This window comes from Pantherophis guttatus, chromosome 15, assembly GCF_059756535.1.
Source record: "Pantherophis guttatus breed Tessera chromosome 15, ASM5975653v1, whole genome shotgun sequence".
NCBI lineage: Eukaryota > Metazoa > Chordata > Lepidosauria > Squamata > Colubridae > Pantherophis > Pantherophis guttatus.
The window spans coordinates 10,926,566-10,944,759 of NC_142077.1; the positions used below are offsets into that span (position 1 = coordinate 10,926,566).

At 45.3% G+C, this 18,194-nt stretch overlaps 2 protein-coding genes across 5 annotated transcripts in view; one reads left to right on the forward strand and one right to left on the reverse strand.

The window, feature by feature from the left end:
* Positions 1–18,194, reverse strand: part of TMCO4 (transmembrane and coiled-coil domains 4) — an 80,133-nt gene that overhangs the window by 8,486 nt on the left and 53,453 nt on the right. For all 4 annotated transcript variants that reach the window (XR_009620826.2, XM_087879123.1, XM_087879122.1 and 1 more), the window contains 2 exons: positions 17,417–17,491; positions 7,902–8,007 (listed from right to left, as the gene is read on the reverse strand). Coding sequence is in view for 3 of the 4 variants with exons in the window: in XM_087879123.1 (XP_087735249.1) it covers positions 7,902–8,007; positions 17,417–17,491 (181 nt within the window). In the remaining variant the exon portion in view is untranslated. The remainder of the gene's footprint in view (positions 1–7,901; positions 8,008–17,416; positions 17,492–18,194) is intronic.
* On the forward strand, positions 804–16,091 carry NBL1 (NBL1, DAN family BMP antagonist). The gene is made up of 4 exons (XM_060685281.2): positions 804–1,386; positions 10,620–10,808; positions 12,388–12,499; positions 13,203–16,091. Exons 2-4 carry the CDS (start codon positions 10,642–10,644, stop codon positions 13,371–13,373), a joined length of 450 nt encoding a protein of 149 aa, XP_060541264.2. The 5' UTR covers positions 804–1,386; positions 10,620–10,641; the 3' UTR covers positions 13,374–16,091.

Here is an 18,194-nt window from a genome sequence, read left to right on the forward strand (position 1 = left end):
TTTTTCCTCCTCTCTTCTCCCAAACTTGCTCATTCTTGCCTCTCTCAGAATATATAGAATAGAATAGAATAGAATATATAGAATAGAATAGAATAGAATAGAATAGAATAGAATAGAATAGAATAGAATAGAATAGAATAGAATAGAATAGAAAATATGGAATGGAATAAAAACAGAACAGAACAGAACAGAACAGAACAGAATAGAATAACAAAGTTGGAAGGGACCTTGGAGGTCTTCTAGTCCAACCCCCTGCTTAGGCAGGAAACCCTCCACCACTTCAGACAAATGGTCGTCCAACATCTTCTTAAAAACTTCCAGTGTTGGAGCATTCACAACTTTTGGTGGCAAGTTGTTCCACGGATGAATTGTTCTTACTGTCAGGAAATTTCTCCTTCGTTCTAAGTTGCTTCTCTCCTTGATGAGTTTCCACCCATTGCTTCTTGTCCTGCCCTCAGGTGCTTTGGAGAATAGCTTGACTCCCTCTTCTTTGGGGCAGCCCCTGAGAGATTGGAAGACTGCTATCATGTCTCCCCTAGTCCTCCTCTTCATTAAAGTAGACATACCCAGTTCCTGCAACCGTTCTTCGTATACGTTTTAGCCTCCAGTCCCCTAATCCTCTTTCTTGCTCTATTCAAGATGCTTCTAAAAATTCTCTTTTTTTCTCTCCTCCTCCTGAACTGACAGGAGCCAGAAGAGCTGAAATACATAGGAGGAGGAGGAGGAGGAGGAGGAGGAGGAGGAGGAGGAGGAGGAGGAGGAGGAGGAGGAGGAGGAGGAGAAATGAGGCTGATTTATAAGCTAGTCCTTGCATCCTCCTCTTGAGGGATGGGCTAACCGATTTAAACTCTGCCTTAAGATGCTGCGGAAACTTCGGGGAAGCCGCAGATTCTGAACGGATTTTCCCTGGGCAGGAAGGGCCATGCCGCTGTTTCGCTCTAAGAACCTAACTTTTCCCCTTCCACCTCCGCTGCTCCAGTCTGCAGGAGTTTTGTGATTTTTTGTGTCCGTTTCTGGATCTTTGTGACAATTATTTCAACTTTTTTTTTTTTTTCCTCCTGCTGCTGGATTTCAGTTGGTCCCGGAGAAATAACTTTGCAATTGACTGGAAGTCTCTGGATCTCTCTGCAAATTTGAAGACGGAAAGTTATAAGTTTTTTCTTGAGGTTCAGATGCTTAATTGTCTCCCTTCTTCCTCTCTACTCTTTTTTTTTTCCCGGGGTTTTCCTTATCCTGGGATGCTCTGGCAGACATAACTTGTCAGAAGTTTTCTTAGACACGGATTTCAACCTGGATTTGAGCTGCCGCTCCTGTGGAGTTGGTTGGATAATAACCCTGTTTTAATCTTTGGCTGCTGCCCACGGGATCAAACTCTTGTTCCAGAAGGTGAGCCGATTTTAAAAATCCTTTTTCCATCCGCCTTTTCCAGGTTTACAAACCGTTCTGCGGGGTTTCACTGGCTGAAGTCTAGGGCCACACTTTGCGCTAAATTTGACTTATCATAGGGTACGTCGGGGGGAAAGGTCTGATTTTCTTCCTTTCCTGATAATCTGAAAAGATGTTTCTTTCTCTCTCTTTTTCTCCCTCCCCTGAATCCTTAAGTGGAAGATGTCACTGCTTATTTGTACCCTATGCCTATCATTAAGTGTTGTACTTTATGATTCTTGATGAACGTATCTTTTCTTTTATGTACACCGAGAGCTTCTGCACCAAAGACAAATTCCTTGTGTGTCTAATCACACTTGGCCAATAAGAAATTCTATTCTATTCTATTCTATTTGGCCACTATTTGGGGTCTGCAGTAAATGCTTCAACCTGTTTTGTGGAGTCAGCCGCCTGCTTGGTAATCATGGCTTACACAGGTCCACCAACACAGGTTCAAGTCATACATGAGCATGATGCGGTTCATATCCTTCGGCTTATGCGCTTCCAAACTTTAAAAGGAAACAAATGTGAAATTCCACATTGCACGGCCAAAGGGAGATGCGGCCAGTCAGCACCTTCTCTGCATTTCAAAAATTCATTTTTTGTGTTTCAGAGGGAATCCTGCAACAATAGTGATCACGATCGGTTTTGTCTCTGGGGGGGGGGGGGAAGGGGAAGTTTGTTTGACTCGCGACTTCTTTGCCGTAAACATTTGCACACCTTGTTTTTTTTTTCTGCTGGAAGATGGGTGTGTTTATTTGAGGTGTCAATCATGGGAACAAAGTTATCTTCAGAGATCCGCCTAGAAAGGCGGGCAAAGAGTAGTCACAGATGGAGACACCTGGGCGGACCGGAGATGCATCCATGCCAAAGAAATAATGTACTTTCCCCCCTCCTTTTAGCTATAAATTGTACCAGCAATTCCAAAAGATTTATGTTGGAAGGGATGAGTGGGTCGCTAGCGATTTCAAAATTATTTCCCCCCCCGCGCCAGACAGCAAAAGCTCAAAGGTGCTAGTCCATAAGGTAATAATAATTCTCCTTCACACCCACCCCCATCCACTTTCCAAGGGGTTGGGTGAAAGGGGGGAGCAAACCTGCAGTCTCTTCGCCACTCATCAAGACCAGATATTTTTAAAATGCTCCCCTCCATCCATACACTTTCTTCCCTCTCATCCTCCCCTGTGATGGATGGTTTGAAAGAGGAGAAACCTTCGCAAATAAATCAGTTGCAGATGAGAAACGTGCTGGAGGGAAGTGGGGTTTTTTTTGCAGCCATTAAAATATTTCCATCTGTCTTTCCTCGGATCCTTTCTCTGCTCAACAACAAAAAAATCCGTGAAAAATCCCAGGCTGGAAATATTTTTAAGAACATCTTCCAATCCTCTCTCTCTCTCTCTCTCTCTCTCTCTCTCCCCCTTACCGCTGCTTCAGAATGAAAAAGAAGGATCTGAAATGTATTAATTTGGGCCTGACTTTGAATACCAGAGGGAAAAAAACATTGCCTTTCAACAACCAGGAGACAAACTTGTCTTCTTACTGTTTAAAAAAAAAAAAATGAAGTTAAAACCTTGCGTGCGTTTAAAAAAAAAAAAAAAACAATTTTGCAGTTACCCAAAGGGACTTTTTTTTAAAAAAAAAAAAAAACCTATTATTACCTCTGTTAAAAATGACATTTATTTGGGCTGCCTTAAGGGGTGAAATTAAACTCTGTATTTGTTTTACGGTGATTCTAATTAGTTGGACCGTCCAATTCGCTTTATTAGAGATTTGATACCGTTAATATTATAACATCTCCCAGGCAATTTTGTGCAGTGGTTGTTATTATTATCCACTTAAAGAGAATCGGATCAAATAATGCTCAGTCACGGGTTTTTTTTTCCCTCCCCTAAAATTGAGAAAAAGACAAGTTGGACAAAACAAGCGAACGAAGCTATCCATGAAGTCGGTTTTAAAAAATAAAATAAAAATACAGGACGGGGGAACCCCCCCCCCAATTTAAAACCATTCCGTGGTTTGAAACCAACCTAATAAGACAACGTATCCCCTTTTATACTTTGCTCTTCCAGCATTGGGTGCTGAATTGTTTGCGGGAGGTAGACTACCCCTGGATAGGAAGGTTCTACTTTGTTTTTTCCTCCTCCTCCGGCCTCTTAAAAGGGGGCAACAAAACCTTTTAAATCAAGATTTAAAATTAATTTAAAGTAGTAGACATTCAGAAGGGAAAGCAGAAATTCTTTAAAACCGAAGCTTTTAAGCAGATTCTTAATACTTGGCGGGAGAGGAGGGGGCTTCTAAAATGTCTCCCTCTCCACACACACACACACATTACTACATCCTCATTTACAATTACAATTCCTGATTTCTTTTAACCACCCCCTTTTTTTCTGGATGATTAAAAGCTCCGATACCTTTTGCTTTTCGACTAAAGCGGAACTCTTGCTTTCGCTCTTTAATGATTTGGGTTTTTCAATCTGAAAACCTGCCCCGTCTTGTCTCCCCCGGAGAAGCCAAACCGGATTAGGCCAAGTTAGGACTTGGAGAGGAAAGCTGGTTGGGAACATCCGATGTTCCCTGCTCCACCCCCAGGATCTAGAATGGGAAAACTGAGCGGCTAAAAATCTGGTTAGCTTGGTTCCTTCCACACCCCTTGGTCCAGGGGTGAAATGCTCCTGGTTCGGACCGGATCGCCCGATCCGGTAGCGATGGAGGCTGGTGGTTCGGAGAACCGGTAGCAAAAATCCCTGCCCCCCTCCTCCCCACCATAACCAGCTGAGCCACACGATCATCAGAGGCTTTTTTTTTTTTACTTTTAAAAGCATTTTTTCTACAATCTCTTCCGAGGAAAAAATGCTTTTAAAAGTAAAAAAAAAAAGCCTCTGATGATCGCACGGCTCGGCTGGGATCGTCAGAGGTTTCCAAAGCATTTTTTTTCGGCAACCTCTTGGCCGAAGAGGTGGTTAAAAAAAATGCTTTGAAAAGCCTCTGACGATCCCAGCTGAGTTGCCTGATCTGCAGAGGCTTTTCAAAGCATTAGAAAAAATGCTTTGAAAAGTTTTTTTTTTTTTAAAGTTGGCCACACCTACCCAGTCGCATTACCCCACCACCACCAAGCCACGCCCACAGAACCGGTAGTAACAAATTTTACATTTCCCCCCTGCCTTGGTTTCTCCAAAGGCGACTTGCGGGTTTCCCTTTCCTTCTGAAGCTAACCATGATTGCTACTCCTCTTGTGATCCTGGTTTGGGAGGAAAGAGACCACTTTCTCCAGAAATAGCCACGATGGCAAGAGGTTACCTTCGCACAATGGTGGTTTTTGAGTCTCTTAAAGTTTCCTGGAGGTGCAAACCAAGTTAGAAGCGAGCAAAACACTCTTTTTTTTTCTAAGTTTGCCTCCGGATCTCTGAGCATCATTGTGGTCCTGGTCAACGAACCAACAGACCTAACATCTCATGTCAGCAGTTTATAAATCTTTTCAGGCACGCTCTTTCAGGCGGTAAAACCCTGCAATTTCGTGAACTCTTTTTTATTCCCAGGTGGTTTTGGACTCACCTGGCTAATAGTAGCTGCCATCCCTTTTAGGATGGGAGAAGGGTTATATCTTTGCTTTTTGGTGGCTTTTTAAAGCACAATTAGGATTTAATTCTGATTTATTTTTATTTTTTTGGTGGTCTTGGCGTGATGAGATGTTCCATGCCACATAGAGTCCTTTAAGGCAGATCATACATGCTAGAAATAAATAAATAAATACCCTGTTTCCCCGAAAATAAGACCTCCCCTGATAATAAGCCCAATCGGGCTTTTGAACACATGCGTTAAAATAAGCCTTCCCCCCCTCCCGAAAATAAGCCCTCCCCAAAAATATTTAAACGCAGAGCTGGAAATCAGGTAAGACAGCAAGAGGAGCTCCGTCTTGCTCAACGAGCCCCAAAATAATAAGACCTCCCCGAAAATAAGGCCAAGCGCTTATTTCGAGGTTCAAATAAATATAAGTCAGGGTCTTATTTTCGGGGAAACACGGTAAATACTGAAAATACATAAATAAATGCTCCCTCCTCATCACCTACCACCGAAGGAGGGAAATATTTGCCCTTACTGCTCCCTGTCTTATTTACCTGCATAAGTTTATTTTTATTTTTTTTGTAATAATAATCTACATTATTGTAATAATGCAGTTGGGTCCTGCAATGTCTCTGTGGGGGAAAAAAATCATTAATTTGGGGGATCAATAGAATTTATGTTTTGGAAGTTCATTTGTTGCAAAGACGGAAGATTTGTCTGTAGTTTTATTTGTCCGCTAAGGGGACAAAGGTGACCTGGCTTTTAAATTTATAACTGTTCCCAATTCTTCTTTGGATGTCTCTTTAGCTTGGTTTTCTTGAAATAAAAGCTGCACCGTTCTTTTTTCAACAGTTTAACTGGGTCCCACCTGCTGTCTTTTTGTCTCCTTTTTCTAATAAAAGAGAAAAAAAGAATCCTTTTGTTCGGAAACTAGAACTTTAGCATTTTTCTCCCCCCTCGGCTGGGCTATTCACTAAAATGTTGTTTATTTTTTTAAAAAAAGCCAAGGATCGGGAAAGGGCAAAATAGGATGGCCTGTTTTAAAACAAAAATCCTGTGTCTTTCTGATGGCATCCAAGACCATCATCCTCAGCCCAATGCCCAAACGAGATAATTGCACCTTCAAATTGCGAGACGGAAAGCGATTTGAACTCTGGATGCTAACAGCATCTCTGCAAAGATGAAGGTTTTTTTTTTCTTTCTCCAGTCTGTCTTACCTAGAGAAAGAAAGAGGCTTGGTTCTTCTCTAGATTTGCACACCTAAGATTTGTGCAAAGTCACCAACAAAAGATGTGTGTTGGTGCGTGAATCCTTCTTATTTCCCACCGAGTTAACAAATCCGGCATGGCTATGCATTTTTTTTCCCCCTTTCTTCCAAAAGCGAAGCAAAACATTTCTATAGAACGATTCCAGTCGCTCTGGATTACGTTACGAAATTTTCTGCTGCTGCTTTGCCTTCCCTGTTGGCACCTTTCATCTTTGCCCTAATTTTGGTTTTCGCTTGGCAAGCCGCCCTTGTGCTCTCACCCTCGAGGAGGAGCCGACCTTGCTCAACTCCCAAAGTAGAGTTACGTCTTTTCGAAAGGATCGGGAAGGACTGAGCAATAAATTAAAAAGATGTAAATATGCTGAATGGGTTCACCGCAGGGGGATGGACTCCAGGTCGATGGTATTTATTCCACCGTAATTGTGGCACGCATACCTTACGTAATGTATTAGAGGCGAGTTATTATCCAAAGGAAGACTTTAGACATATACATGCACGAGCCGGTCTGTCTACCTGTTTATCATCTTCTGTTAAGCCATCTTAGAATAGAATAGAATAGAAAATATGGAATGGAATGGATTGAAGAAGAATAGAAGAATAGAATAGAATAGAATAGAATAGAATAGAATAGAATAGAATAGAATAGAATAGAATAGAATAGAATAGAAAATATGGAATGAATAGAATAAAATAGAACAAGGAATAGAAATAATAGAATAGAATAGAATAGAATAGAATAGAATAGAATAGAATAGAATAGAATAGAACAGAATAGAATAGAATATATGGAATGTAATAGATTGAAGAAAAATTTAGAATAGAATAGAATAGAATAGAATAGAATAGAATAGAATAGAATAGAATAGAATAGAATAGAATAGAATATATGGAATGGATTGAAGAAAAATTAGAATAGAATAGAATAGAAAATATGGAATGGAATGAATAGAATAGAATAGAACAAGGAATAAGAATAGAATAGAATAGAATAGAATAGAATAGAATAGAATAGAATAGAATAGAACAGAACAGAACAGAACAGAACAGAACAGAACAGAATAGAGAGTTGGAAGGGACCTTGGAGGTCTTCTAGTCCAACCCCCTGCCCAGGCAGGAAACCCTACACCACTTCAGACAAATGGTTATCCAAACATCTTCTTAAAAATTTCCAGTGTTGGAGAATTCACAAGTTCTGGAGGCAAATTGTTCTTGTTTGATTTCTTGTTTGATTTCCTGAAATCACACTCATTTGCAAGCCAATGAGACAGACTACCTTTGTTTCCCCAGGATTTTTGCTACTAGGGGAATTTTCTTTCTCTTTATATAAATTAAATTAGAGCCTACCTTGAGATAAGCTCAGTTCCTGGTCACCTCACAGAGACATTCATCATCCCCATGTTTTTTCTTAAAAGCATTTATCCAGTCTTCCTCCAGGGATGCTTCATGCAAATCTCTATTTCTACCCCAAATCTTTGCCCATTTCCTTGTGATCCACCATTCAAACCAATTTTTTTTTTTCTCACTAGATCAGTCCAATACGGATCAGCTCAATTTTACAGCTTCACCCTGGAAAGAGTTTGCTAGAGCCTTTCCTTTTATTAAAATGCATCAAGTTTTCACAGGCTGCATTATAAATTGCCTAACTCACCTAGGTTATCTGAAATAATTCGGAATTCCTTCTCCGGATGAACATCATTTGCTCGGTTTAGTCTGGTTCTGGATCCTTTTTGGCTCCACATCCATGAATGACATCCCTATTAGAGGAAAATATGAAAATATTTATACCATTCAATTGCCTTGAATCAGCAACCCCCATTCTGTGGGCGATTGTCTCAAATAACGACACTCAAAACAATCTTGCTTAAGTCTTTTTTTCAAAACTTTTTGGAGTCTTGTCATGTACCAGCACATTGGAAATAATGTCAAATAATAGCAGAGGGAGGTGAAAAGTTTTGGAAATATTTTACCCCCCCTAAGGATAAAATGCAGACGACATCTTTGGTTTAGAAACCCAATTTCTCTCTAATGGTTAGGGCAGCCCTGTGTCGCTTACCAACTTCCCAGTTTTGGAAATGAAACATTTAGATCACAGTGGAAAAATGTTCACAGACCCAGAACAAGTTGCTAAAGGAAGGGCATGGCCGATGTTTTTTTCCTTGGACAAGTCACCACCAGGAAATCTCGACAATGTAGTTTGGGAAGTCAAACCTTACAAAATATTTTTGCCGAGAAAACAACATGGATATTTCCAGGAAGACAACACAGAATTTGTAGTTTTAACTTTTGTTTTATCTTTATTTTTTTTTAAAAGCAAACTTTGCAAAAAATCCATAAAACTAGATTTATCAATTTGCCTTTCCTTGCAGTGACCCCTGCTGGCCATATGCTGCATTGCAGTCTTTTTTCCCCGCTTTAGCTATGTGTAAGAATTTTGAATTATAAGTGTAAAATTCTCTTTCAATCACACTTCTGCTCTTCTAAACCCTTTCTTGGAACGATTTGTTGTGGTTTCCTTATAAAATTCCACCTGCCTGCAAAAAAAGCTACATAACACCCTTCCATTTAAAAAAAAACAACCAACTAATTAGTCTATTGTTTTATTTATTTTTTAAATGCAATTTTCTTTGTATTGCATCTATTTTGTTTACACTACTTCAGGAGGTGCTTTTTTATTCCTAGATAAGCTGCTAGATAATAAAGTGTTTGATGTATGCAGAATGCCTTCAGATGCAGAAATGCAAACTCATTATGGACTGCAATCTTCTTTTTTTTTTAACAATTCCAGTTCTCGACAGAATCTCTCTTTAGAAATGTGGAAGGATTTTAAAAAAGAAATAGAGTAGTCTTTAGGTTTGGTGGGGGTTTTTTTTGATACAGGTAGTCCTCGATTGATAGATTGATTGATTGATTGATTGATTGATTGGATTTATATGCCGCCCTTCTCCAGAGACTCAGGGCGGCTTACAATGCATTAAGCAATAGCCTTCATACTTTTAGTATATACCGGCTTAGTAGGGCTTTCGGCCCCGCCCTAAGCGGTGTTCTTTTTTATACAAAGTCAGCTTATTGCCCCCACAATCCGGGTCCTCACAACCTTACAACAGTTCCTTGAGTGATCATTCAAAGTTAAAACATTCGCGTGGGCATGGGATCAAAATTTGGATGCTTGGCAACTGAATTATATTTTTTTTTTTAATTTGATTTACATGCCGCCCTTCTCCGGAGACTCAGGGCAGCTTACAGTGCGTTAAGCAATAGCCTTCATACTTTTGTATATTTTATACAAAGTCCGCTTATTGCCCCCACAAACTGGGTCCTCAATTTACCTACCTTAGAAAGGATGGAAGGCTGAGTCAACCTTGAGCCTGGTGAGATTCGAACTTACAGTAATTGCAGACAGCTGGTGTTAATCACAGTGCTATCAGTCTGCTGAGCCACCAGACCCAGTATTTATTTGCGACCATCATATTTATGATGGTCGCAGCGTCCCAGGCAGTGGTGAAATCTAAAATTTGTTACTACTGGTTCGGTGGGCATGGCTTGGGGGGGGGGTTAATGTGACTGAGTGGACGTGACCAATTTTTTTTTTTTTACTTTTAAAACCATTTTTTCTACAACCTCTTCGGCGAAGAGGTTGTAAAAAATGCTTTCAAAAGGCTCTGATGATCCCAGCTGAGTTGCTTGATCGGCAGAGGCTTTTTTTTCTTTTAAATGCCTCTGACGATCAGGCAACTCAGCTGGGATCGTCAGAGGCTTTTAAAAGAAAAAAAAGGGTTTTTTTTCTTTTAAAAGCCTTTGACGATCCCAGCTGAGCTGCGCAATCATCAGAGGCTTTTTTTTTTTTACTTTTAAAAGCATTTTTTTGGCCGAAGAGGTTGTAGAAAAAATGCTTTTAAAAGTAAAAAAAAAAGCCTCTGATGATTGTGCGGCTCAGCTGGGGATGGGGGGGCAGGGATTTTTGCTACCGGTTCTCCAAACCACCTGCCACCATCGCTACCGGATCGGGCGATCCGGTCCGAACCGGGAGCATTTCACCCCGGTCCCAGGGGTTAGGTGAAAAGGTAATATTCACTTACCTTTGCTACCAGTTCGCAAATGTGAGCGAACCTAACGACCTTATTACTAACTTAAGAAATGCAGTGATTCGCTTCGACTGTGGCAAGAAAGGTCTTAAAATGGAGCACAGCTCACTTAACAAACGTCTCGCTTAGCAACAGAAATTTTGGGCTCAATTGTGGTCGTTAAGTCCTATGTGTATAGCCTGCAAATTTTGAGACAGGAACTGGCAGAGAGCGAGACAGAGGGGTGTGTGAAAAAAAATGTTCTTTTCCAACCAATTAAAAAGTGTGTTTGAACCCACTTCTAGGTTTCCGCTGGTGCAAGCCACGATGCTAAGACTTCTGCTGAGCGCGTTCTTCCCCTGCCTGAGCTTAGCCGCCCCGTCTCATATTAACAAACTCGCTCTATTTCCGGACAAGAACGCCTGGTGTGAGGCCAAGAACATCACCCAGATTATCGGACACAATGGATGCAATTCAAAATCCATCCAAAACAGGTAATGGTCCTAACTCAGCCAAATGATTCCGCCATCTCTTTTAAGGCCTGGCGGTCAGACGTTGCTCCCTTTGCATTGTTAGGGACTCACAATTGTGGGTTTTTAGCAACAGCGAGACAACAACGAAGCGGGCACATACGTTTTCTGCGTTGTCTGGAAAAAAATACAGCTTCCTCCTTCCAGTCCTCACCACTTTCTATAGAGCAGGGCTATCGAGCATGTGGCCCGCAGGCCGATGCGTCACACGCTGGCCACGCCCATGGCAAGTTTAGCAAAGTGAGGAAGAGTCCCAATATGTCACGTGACACCGCCGTGATGACACTAGTTTGACACCCCTGCTGTAGAGGGATGATTGAGAGCATACTGTCGTATTGTATTAGTCTGAGTTTGGAAACTTCGCTGCTTCGGACAGGAAGGCAGTGCAGAGAGTGGTGAGGACAGCAGAAAAGATCATTGGGAGTTCGCTCCTTTCTATCCAGGATTTGGCACATAAGCAATGCTTGAGCAGGGTCCCCGCAGGATTGCCTGGGATGCTACAACATCCCCTTCACTGCCTGTTTTCCTTGCTGCCTTCCAGGAAGGGGGGGGCACTTTCGTGGTACCCGAAGCAGAACATCCAGATTCGGTCACAGTTTTGTTCCATACCGTATCGACCTTGTAAACACTCAAGTTTCCTTTTTCCACTATCTGTGTGTGTGTGCTATATAATATATATGTGTCGGGGTGGATTATACTTATCTTTACTACCGGTTTGCAACGTGATCACATGTGCGCTGAGCTTCTGATCACCTATGACGACATCCGGGGCAGTGGATTCTATTTAAATTTGGATGGCAATTCCTGTTGCCGTGGGCTTTCCTTGGGAAGGACGCCCACATTAGCCCACTGGTGCTGGGGGTCTGGTGCAGGGGTGAAATGCTCCCAGTTCGGACCGGATCGCCCAATCCAGTAACGATGGCGGCGGATGGTTCGGAGAACCGGTAGCAAAAATCCCTGCGCCCCCCCCTCCCACCATGCCCAGCTGAGCCGCACAATCATCAGAGACTTTTTTTTTTACTTTTAAAAGCATTTTTTCTACAACCTCTTCCGAAGAAAAAAATGCTTTTAAAGTAAAAAAAAAAAAAAGCCTCTGATGATCGCACGGCTAAGCTGGGATCGTCAGAGACTTTTCAAATAATTTTTTTCTGCAACCTCTTGGCCGAAGAGGTGGTTAAAAAAATGCTTTGAAAAGTCTTTGACGATCCCAGCTGAGTTGCCTGATTGGCAGAGGCTTTTCAAAGCATTTCTAAAAAATGCTTTGAAAAGTTTTTTTTTTAAAAGTTGGCCACGCCCATCCAGTCACATTACCCCCCCAAGCCACGCCCACAGAACCGGTAGTAACAAATTTTACATTTCACCCCTGGTCTGATGGTGCCTGGAACCTTTGAAAAAGCAGAAGAGTTTGGAGCTCTTCCTTCTGTGCCGTGCCAAAGCTTCCCCTCCAAACGCCCCCACCCCGTGGGTGGGCATCAAGCAGACCCTGGGACACCAAGTTCCACCAAAATGTATATTTCCTAATTCCTTCTTCCTCCTCTCCCAGAGCCTGCATGGGCCAGTGCTTCAGCTACAGTGTCCCCAACACTTTGCCGCAGTCGACGGAGTCCCTGGTGCATTGCGATTCTTGCATGCCCTCCAGCATCCAGTGGCAAATTGTGAGTTTCTGCGTTTGACCCTGGGATAAGGGACGCGGTGGCTCAGCGGCTAAGACGCTGAGCTTGTCGATCGAAAGGTCAGCAGTTCAGCGGTTCGAATCCCGAGCGCCACATAACGGGGGTGAGCTCCCGTGACTTGTCCCAGCTTCTGCCAACCTAGCAGTTGAAAAGTACGTTAAAAAAAATGCAAGTAGGAAAATAGGGACCACCTTTGGTGGGAAGGTAACAGCGTCCTGTGCGCCTTTGGCGTTGAGTCATGCCGGCCACATGACCACGGAGACGTCTTCGGATAGCGGCTTTGAAACGGAGATGCGCACCGCCCCCCTAGAGTCGGGAACGACTAGCACATATGTTAGTTGTTCCCTTTGTAAGGGTGCGGATTGCACGAAGGGTGCGTGGGCACCATGCCCGTTTGCAATCCACAGTCCTTCCCTTTACGGATGCACAGAGGGTGGGTGGTCGGGCGTGCGCTAAGGGGCATAGGAAAATCCCGGCTAGGGTAGATCAAGGAGAAGCAAAAAAAAAAAATGAATCTGAATTTTGCTGAGGAGAATCCAGTGCTTATAAAGTCAGGTTTGCGGCACCTCCTAGGAAACGAAGGGGGGGGCTCCTTCCTTTTGCGAGCCCGTTCCCGACGATAGGGATCCTTGAGGCTGCTGTGCGTCTCCTCATCCTGCCTCCTCTCTGCTCCTCTCTTTCCCAGGTATCGTTGGATTGTCCCAATGATTCCCGGGTGGAAAAATTGGTGGAAAAAATCTTGCAGTGCAGCTGCCAGGCGTGCGATCTGGGCCCGCCGAGCGAGTACCTCAGAGAAGACTCCTTCATCCAGGTCCCTGAAGGCGCCAATCCCCATGAACACCCTAAAAACGACTGAACTTCCACCAGAAGCTCCCACCTCCTCCATTTTCTCTCTCCGCTTCTTTCTTTCTCTCTCTCTCTCTCTCTCTCTTTCTCTTTCCTCTCTCAAACCTCTATCCGGTTCCGATGTGGAAGAAAAGGGAAAACGAGGCGCAGAATCCAAGGGAGAGGACAGGAAGCTGGGCTAGTGGGTGGGTGGGAGACAGATGGACGGATGGACGGATGGACGGACGGACGGACAGACGGACGGCGTCTGGATTTTGGAATCGGAAGGATGAAGAAGAGAAGAGGCCGGCTGGAGAACGGAAAGCCCCCTTTTCCTGCCAAGATGGAGTCACCGTCGCCAGCTTTACGAAGAGAACTCTTTTTAATTCCCTGGTGGAGATTCTGCCCGTTCCAGATTTGGGGATGGTGAAAGTTTGGGGAGGTTGCCGACAGGAATGGAATGCATCTTCCTTCCCTTTGCTCTGAGATCCTTGCTCAAAACTGGGCAGAAGAAACGTGGATTTTCTTGCCGTGTGCCACCTAGGAACATGGGAAGGGACTTTTCCCGTATATATAAAGATATATATATATATATACTGAGAAGAAACCTTGTTCAGCAGTATTATGAACGTTTATCAGAACAGGTTTGGGGTCCTCGGAGGTCTTCGATTTCGGTTTCCATCGCACCAGCCAGGAAAGGCTCTGGGATGGGAGTTGTAGTCCAGAATTTCTGGAGGACACTAAGCAAGTCATCTATCTAACCCATGCTTTTGGCCTTGAGCTCGTGGTGCCCAGATCATTTCTCCCCTTTTTTTTTTCTCACTTAAGTCGAGGTTGAGTCGCGACTCCTGTCGCCGGTGTGCAAGACACGATCCCTACAACGCACACGGAAGCTACTCGAGAAAGCGTCTTCAAGCGGTTCTCCTTGCACCCCCACCCCCCACCCCCCACCCCTGGAGCGCGATCTCTTGAAAACAACCATATCTCTCTGCCATGAATCTGGTTGCGTTTTTGGGGGAAAAGGGGGAATTTCTTTCCTTTGCAGCTGGGCTTTTGATCCTCCTGGATCTGATGCTGAAGGGGACACCGTTGGGAGAAGTGCCCCCACGTTTTCACACACTACTACAAGCTTTTAGGGGGACAGGGCTATGGGGTAAGGGGCACCCAAGCTCTTTTTCTTGGCGGGAACCGTTGGGGTTGGTTATTGCTTGGATCCACTAAATCCAGCCATGTTTTAGAAGCCAAAGTTCCCGGTCCCATAGCAGGTTGAATTCCTGCCCATCCAGTGGTGGGATTCGAACAATTTAAAAACTGGTTCTCTGCCCTAATGACTGGCTGGGTTGGCGTGGCCATGGCGGGCGTGGCCAGGGGTTGGGACAGGCAGCACTCGGCCTTCTGCATCCCCCTGGGAGCAAAAAAGGGCCATGGGGGGGGAACGTACTGCCCCCCCATGCCTCATTTTGGGCCTAGTAGGCCTCCCTAGGCTCCTGGGAGCGAAAACGGGCTGTGGGGGGTGCACTGCCCCCCTCACGCCCCGTTTTGGGCCTAGTAGGCCTCCCTAGGCTCCTGGGAGCGAAAACGGGCTGTGGGGGGTGCACTGCCTCCCTCACGCCCCGTTTTGGGCCTAGTAGGCCTCCATAGGCTCCTGGGAGCGAAAACGGGCTGTGGGGGGTGCACTGCCCCTCCACGCCCTGTTTTGGGCCTAGTGGGCCTCCCTGCAGTCCCCTGGGAGCGATAACAGGCTGTGGGGGGCGCACTGCCCCCCCTCATGCCCCGTTTTGGGCCTAGTAGGCCTCCCTAGGCTCCTGGGAGTGAAAACGGGCTGTGGGGGGTGCACTGCCCCCCTCACGCCCCGTTTTGGGCCTAGTAGGCCTCCCTAGGCTCCTGGGAGCGAAAACGGGCTGTGGGGGGGTGCACTGCCCCCCCCCACGCCCCATTTTGGGCCTAGTAGGCCTCCCTGCAGTCTCCTGGGAGCGATGACAGGCTGTGGGGGGCGCACTGCCCCACCTCACGCCCCGTTTTGGGCCTAGTAAGCCTCCCTAGGCTTCTGGGAGCGAAAACGGGCTGTGGGGGGTGCACTGCCCCCCCGCACACCCCATTTTGGGCCTCAGAGGCCTCCCTGCATTTATCTGGGAGCCAAAATGGGGCACGTGGGAACTCCTGGAAGGGGGGAGAAGGGGCGGGGCCAGCCAGTAATTTCACTACCGATTCACTCGAACCGGCTGAATCCCGCCACTGTGCCCGTCCCCTGTATTTACCCTCTATCTCTTGTGGTTCCGGTTCAGACTTTACTTCCAAGTAGCACTTTAACAAAAAGCGTGGAGAACATTTGAGACTTTTGGAAAACAAGGAGGGAGGAAGGAAGGAAGGAAGGGGGGATTTTGAACGATCGCTCTTGGCCGTTTGGAACCAAATGAGCCAAACCAGGATGGAAGTATTAAAACCTTCTTCTTGCAGCAGTCCGTTGGGCATTCCTTCCGAACAAATCTGGGGCGCTGTGTGGCGTCCCAAAAAGGTTGTCCTTTCTCTCTCGACGTTTTCGGCTTCGATCTTGACCACGGAGCTCACACGGAGCCTTGCACAAACAAGAGCCCCCTTTCTTGCTCTTGAACCAGGGAAGGCTTCTGAGGCGGTTTTAATGCACATTCATTCATGCACACCCACTGTATATATATATTTTTAAAGAACCTATGTAGCTATTTCCACTGCCACCATCACCTTAAATAAATTAGAGTGTGAACTTTTACAAGTCCTCCACTTTTTTTTTTCTTCAGGGGCTCCCTGGCCAGGGGGATGCAAATCTTCGCAATTCAAAAGCTTTTCAAAAAGCACAGCCAGTTTTGCTACAGAGGGGAGAGGAGGGGGCAAAACCAGACAAAAATTGGTTTTTTTTTAAAAAAAAGCATCAGGAACCAGATATGGTATTCAGCAGGTTCTGACAGGTTCTGGAGAACCAGTAACGGAAATTTTGAGTAATTCGGAGAACCGGTAAATACCACCTCTGGCTGGCCCCGTCCTGATCTATTCTCTGCTTCCCGAGTCCCAGCTGATTGGGAGGAAATGGGGATTTTGCAGTATCCTTCCCCTGGAGTGGGAAGGGAATGGAGATTTTACAATATCCTTCCCCTGGAGTGGGGAGGGAATGGAGATTTTGTAGTATCCTTCCCCTGGAGTGGGGAGGGAATGGAGATTTTGCAGTATCCTTCCCCTGGAGTGGGGTGGGAATGAAGATTTTGCAGTATCCTTCCCCTGGAGTGGGATGGGAATGGAGATTTTGCAGTATCCTTCCCCCTGGAGTGGGATGGGAATGGAGATTTTACAGTATCCTTCCCCTGGAGTGGGAAGGGAATGGAGATTTTACAATATCCTTCCCCTGGAGTGGGTTGGGAATGGAGATTTTGCAGTATCCTTCCCCTGGAGTGGGATGGGAATGGAGATTTTGCAATATCCTTCCCCTGGAGTGGGGAGGGAGTGGAGATTTTACAGTATCCTTCCCCTGGAGTGGGATGGGAATGGAGATTTTGCAGTATCCTTCCCCTGGCGTGGGGAGGGAATGGAGATTTTGCAGTATCCTTCCCCTGGAGTGGGGAGGGAATGGAGATTTTACAGTATCCTTCCCCTGGAGTGTGGAGGGAATGGACATTTTACAGTATCCTTCCTCTGCCACGCCCACCAAGCCACACCGCCCATGCCACGCCCACCAAGCCCACAGAACTGGTAGTAAAAATTTTTTGAATCCCACTACTGATCAGAACTCTAAAATGTGGGTGTTGCAACAGAGCAATCCCACCTAACCACCGAAGTCTCCGTTTCCCCCCCCCCTCAAATTCACTACATTTCACACTAACCGAAAATGGCCAGTGCTGGGACGCCGTTCGCACAGACCCCCATGGATTAAAATGGGCTGAGTGCACTTTAAAATAAAAACCACAGTTTAAAAAAAAAAAGAAAAGCCCCAACTCTCCCAGGATATGGAAAAAGGGGGGAAATTGCAGTGTGCGACGTGCATTTCCATCCCACCCACCAACTCGTAGCAGGAACCAAAATGATACAAGAGTCAAAAGGCCCACCTACCTGCCCTTCGAACGGGCCAGCCAATCGCAAAGGTGCAGAAATCCATTCAAAACCGTTGAGATAATTGGTTTCTGGCTTCACGGAGGGGAAAAAAAAGAAAAAGACTATTTTTGAGACATTTGTGTGGGCAGGGGGGAAAAAAAAACAAACAATCTCAGTACGTTAGAGACCCTGCTGGTTGAACACCTGGTTAAACGAGCAATGCTTGGCCACGAATTGCCTCCAAAAAAAAACAGGGGTAGGTTAGCATTGACTCGGCCTCCATCCAGGGCTTCTCCGGCTGATGCCAAACAGCTGACAGCCGAAGGGCTGGGTTCGAGTCTGTACAGGCAGCCCTCAACATTAACACTGCCGCCACTGAGCCCAACACTTCCGTCGCAGAGCGAGACGCTTGTCAAGAATGTGGAGTTTTGCCCCGTTTTACGAACTTTCTGCCGCCCCTCCCCCCATCGTTGTGATGAGGTGAATCCGGCTCTCCCCCCGCCGGACTTTTCCTGTCAGAAGGTCGCAAAACGGGATCGCGTGACATGAAGACTGTCATAACTATGAGACAGTTGCCAAGCGTCTGAATTCTGATCCCGTGACCGTGGGAGGGAGGGGGGGGCGCTCCAATGGTCGTGTGAAAAGGGCCATACGTCACTTTTTTTCAGTGCCGTTGTAACGTCCAACGGTCACTTAATCAATGGTTGTAATTAGAGGACTATCTGTAGTTGGAAAGAGCGCAGGAGGCTGGTGAGGAGGAGGAGGAAGAGGAGGAGGAATCACAGGCAAAGTACCA

Excerpts from the sequence above, each read along its gene's own strand:
- NBL1 (XM_060685281.2), top strand. The coding sequence starts at position 10,642 with ATGCTAAGACTTCTGCTGAGCGCGTTCTTCCCCTGCCTGAGCTTAGCC. Across the intron at positions 10,809-12,387 it reads TCAAAATCCATCCAAAACAG|AGCCTGCATGGGCCAGTGCT; the intron begins GTAATGGTCCTA and ends CTCCTCTCCCAG. Across the intron at positions 12,500-13,202 it reads CCAGCATCCAGTGGCAAATT|GTATCGTTGGATTGTCCCAA; the intron begins GTGAGTTTCTGC and ends TCTCTTTCCCAG.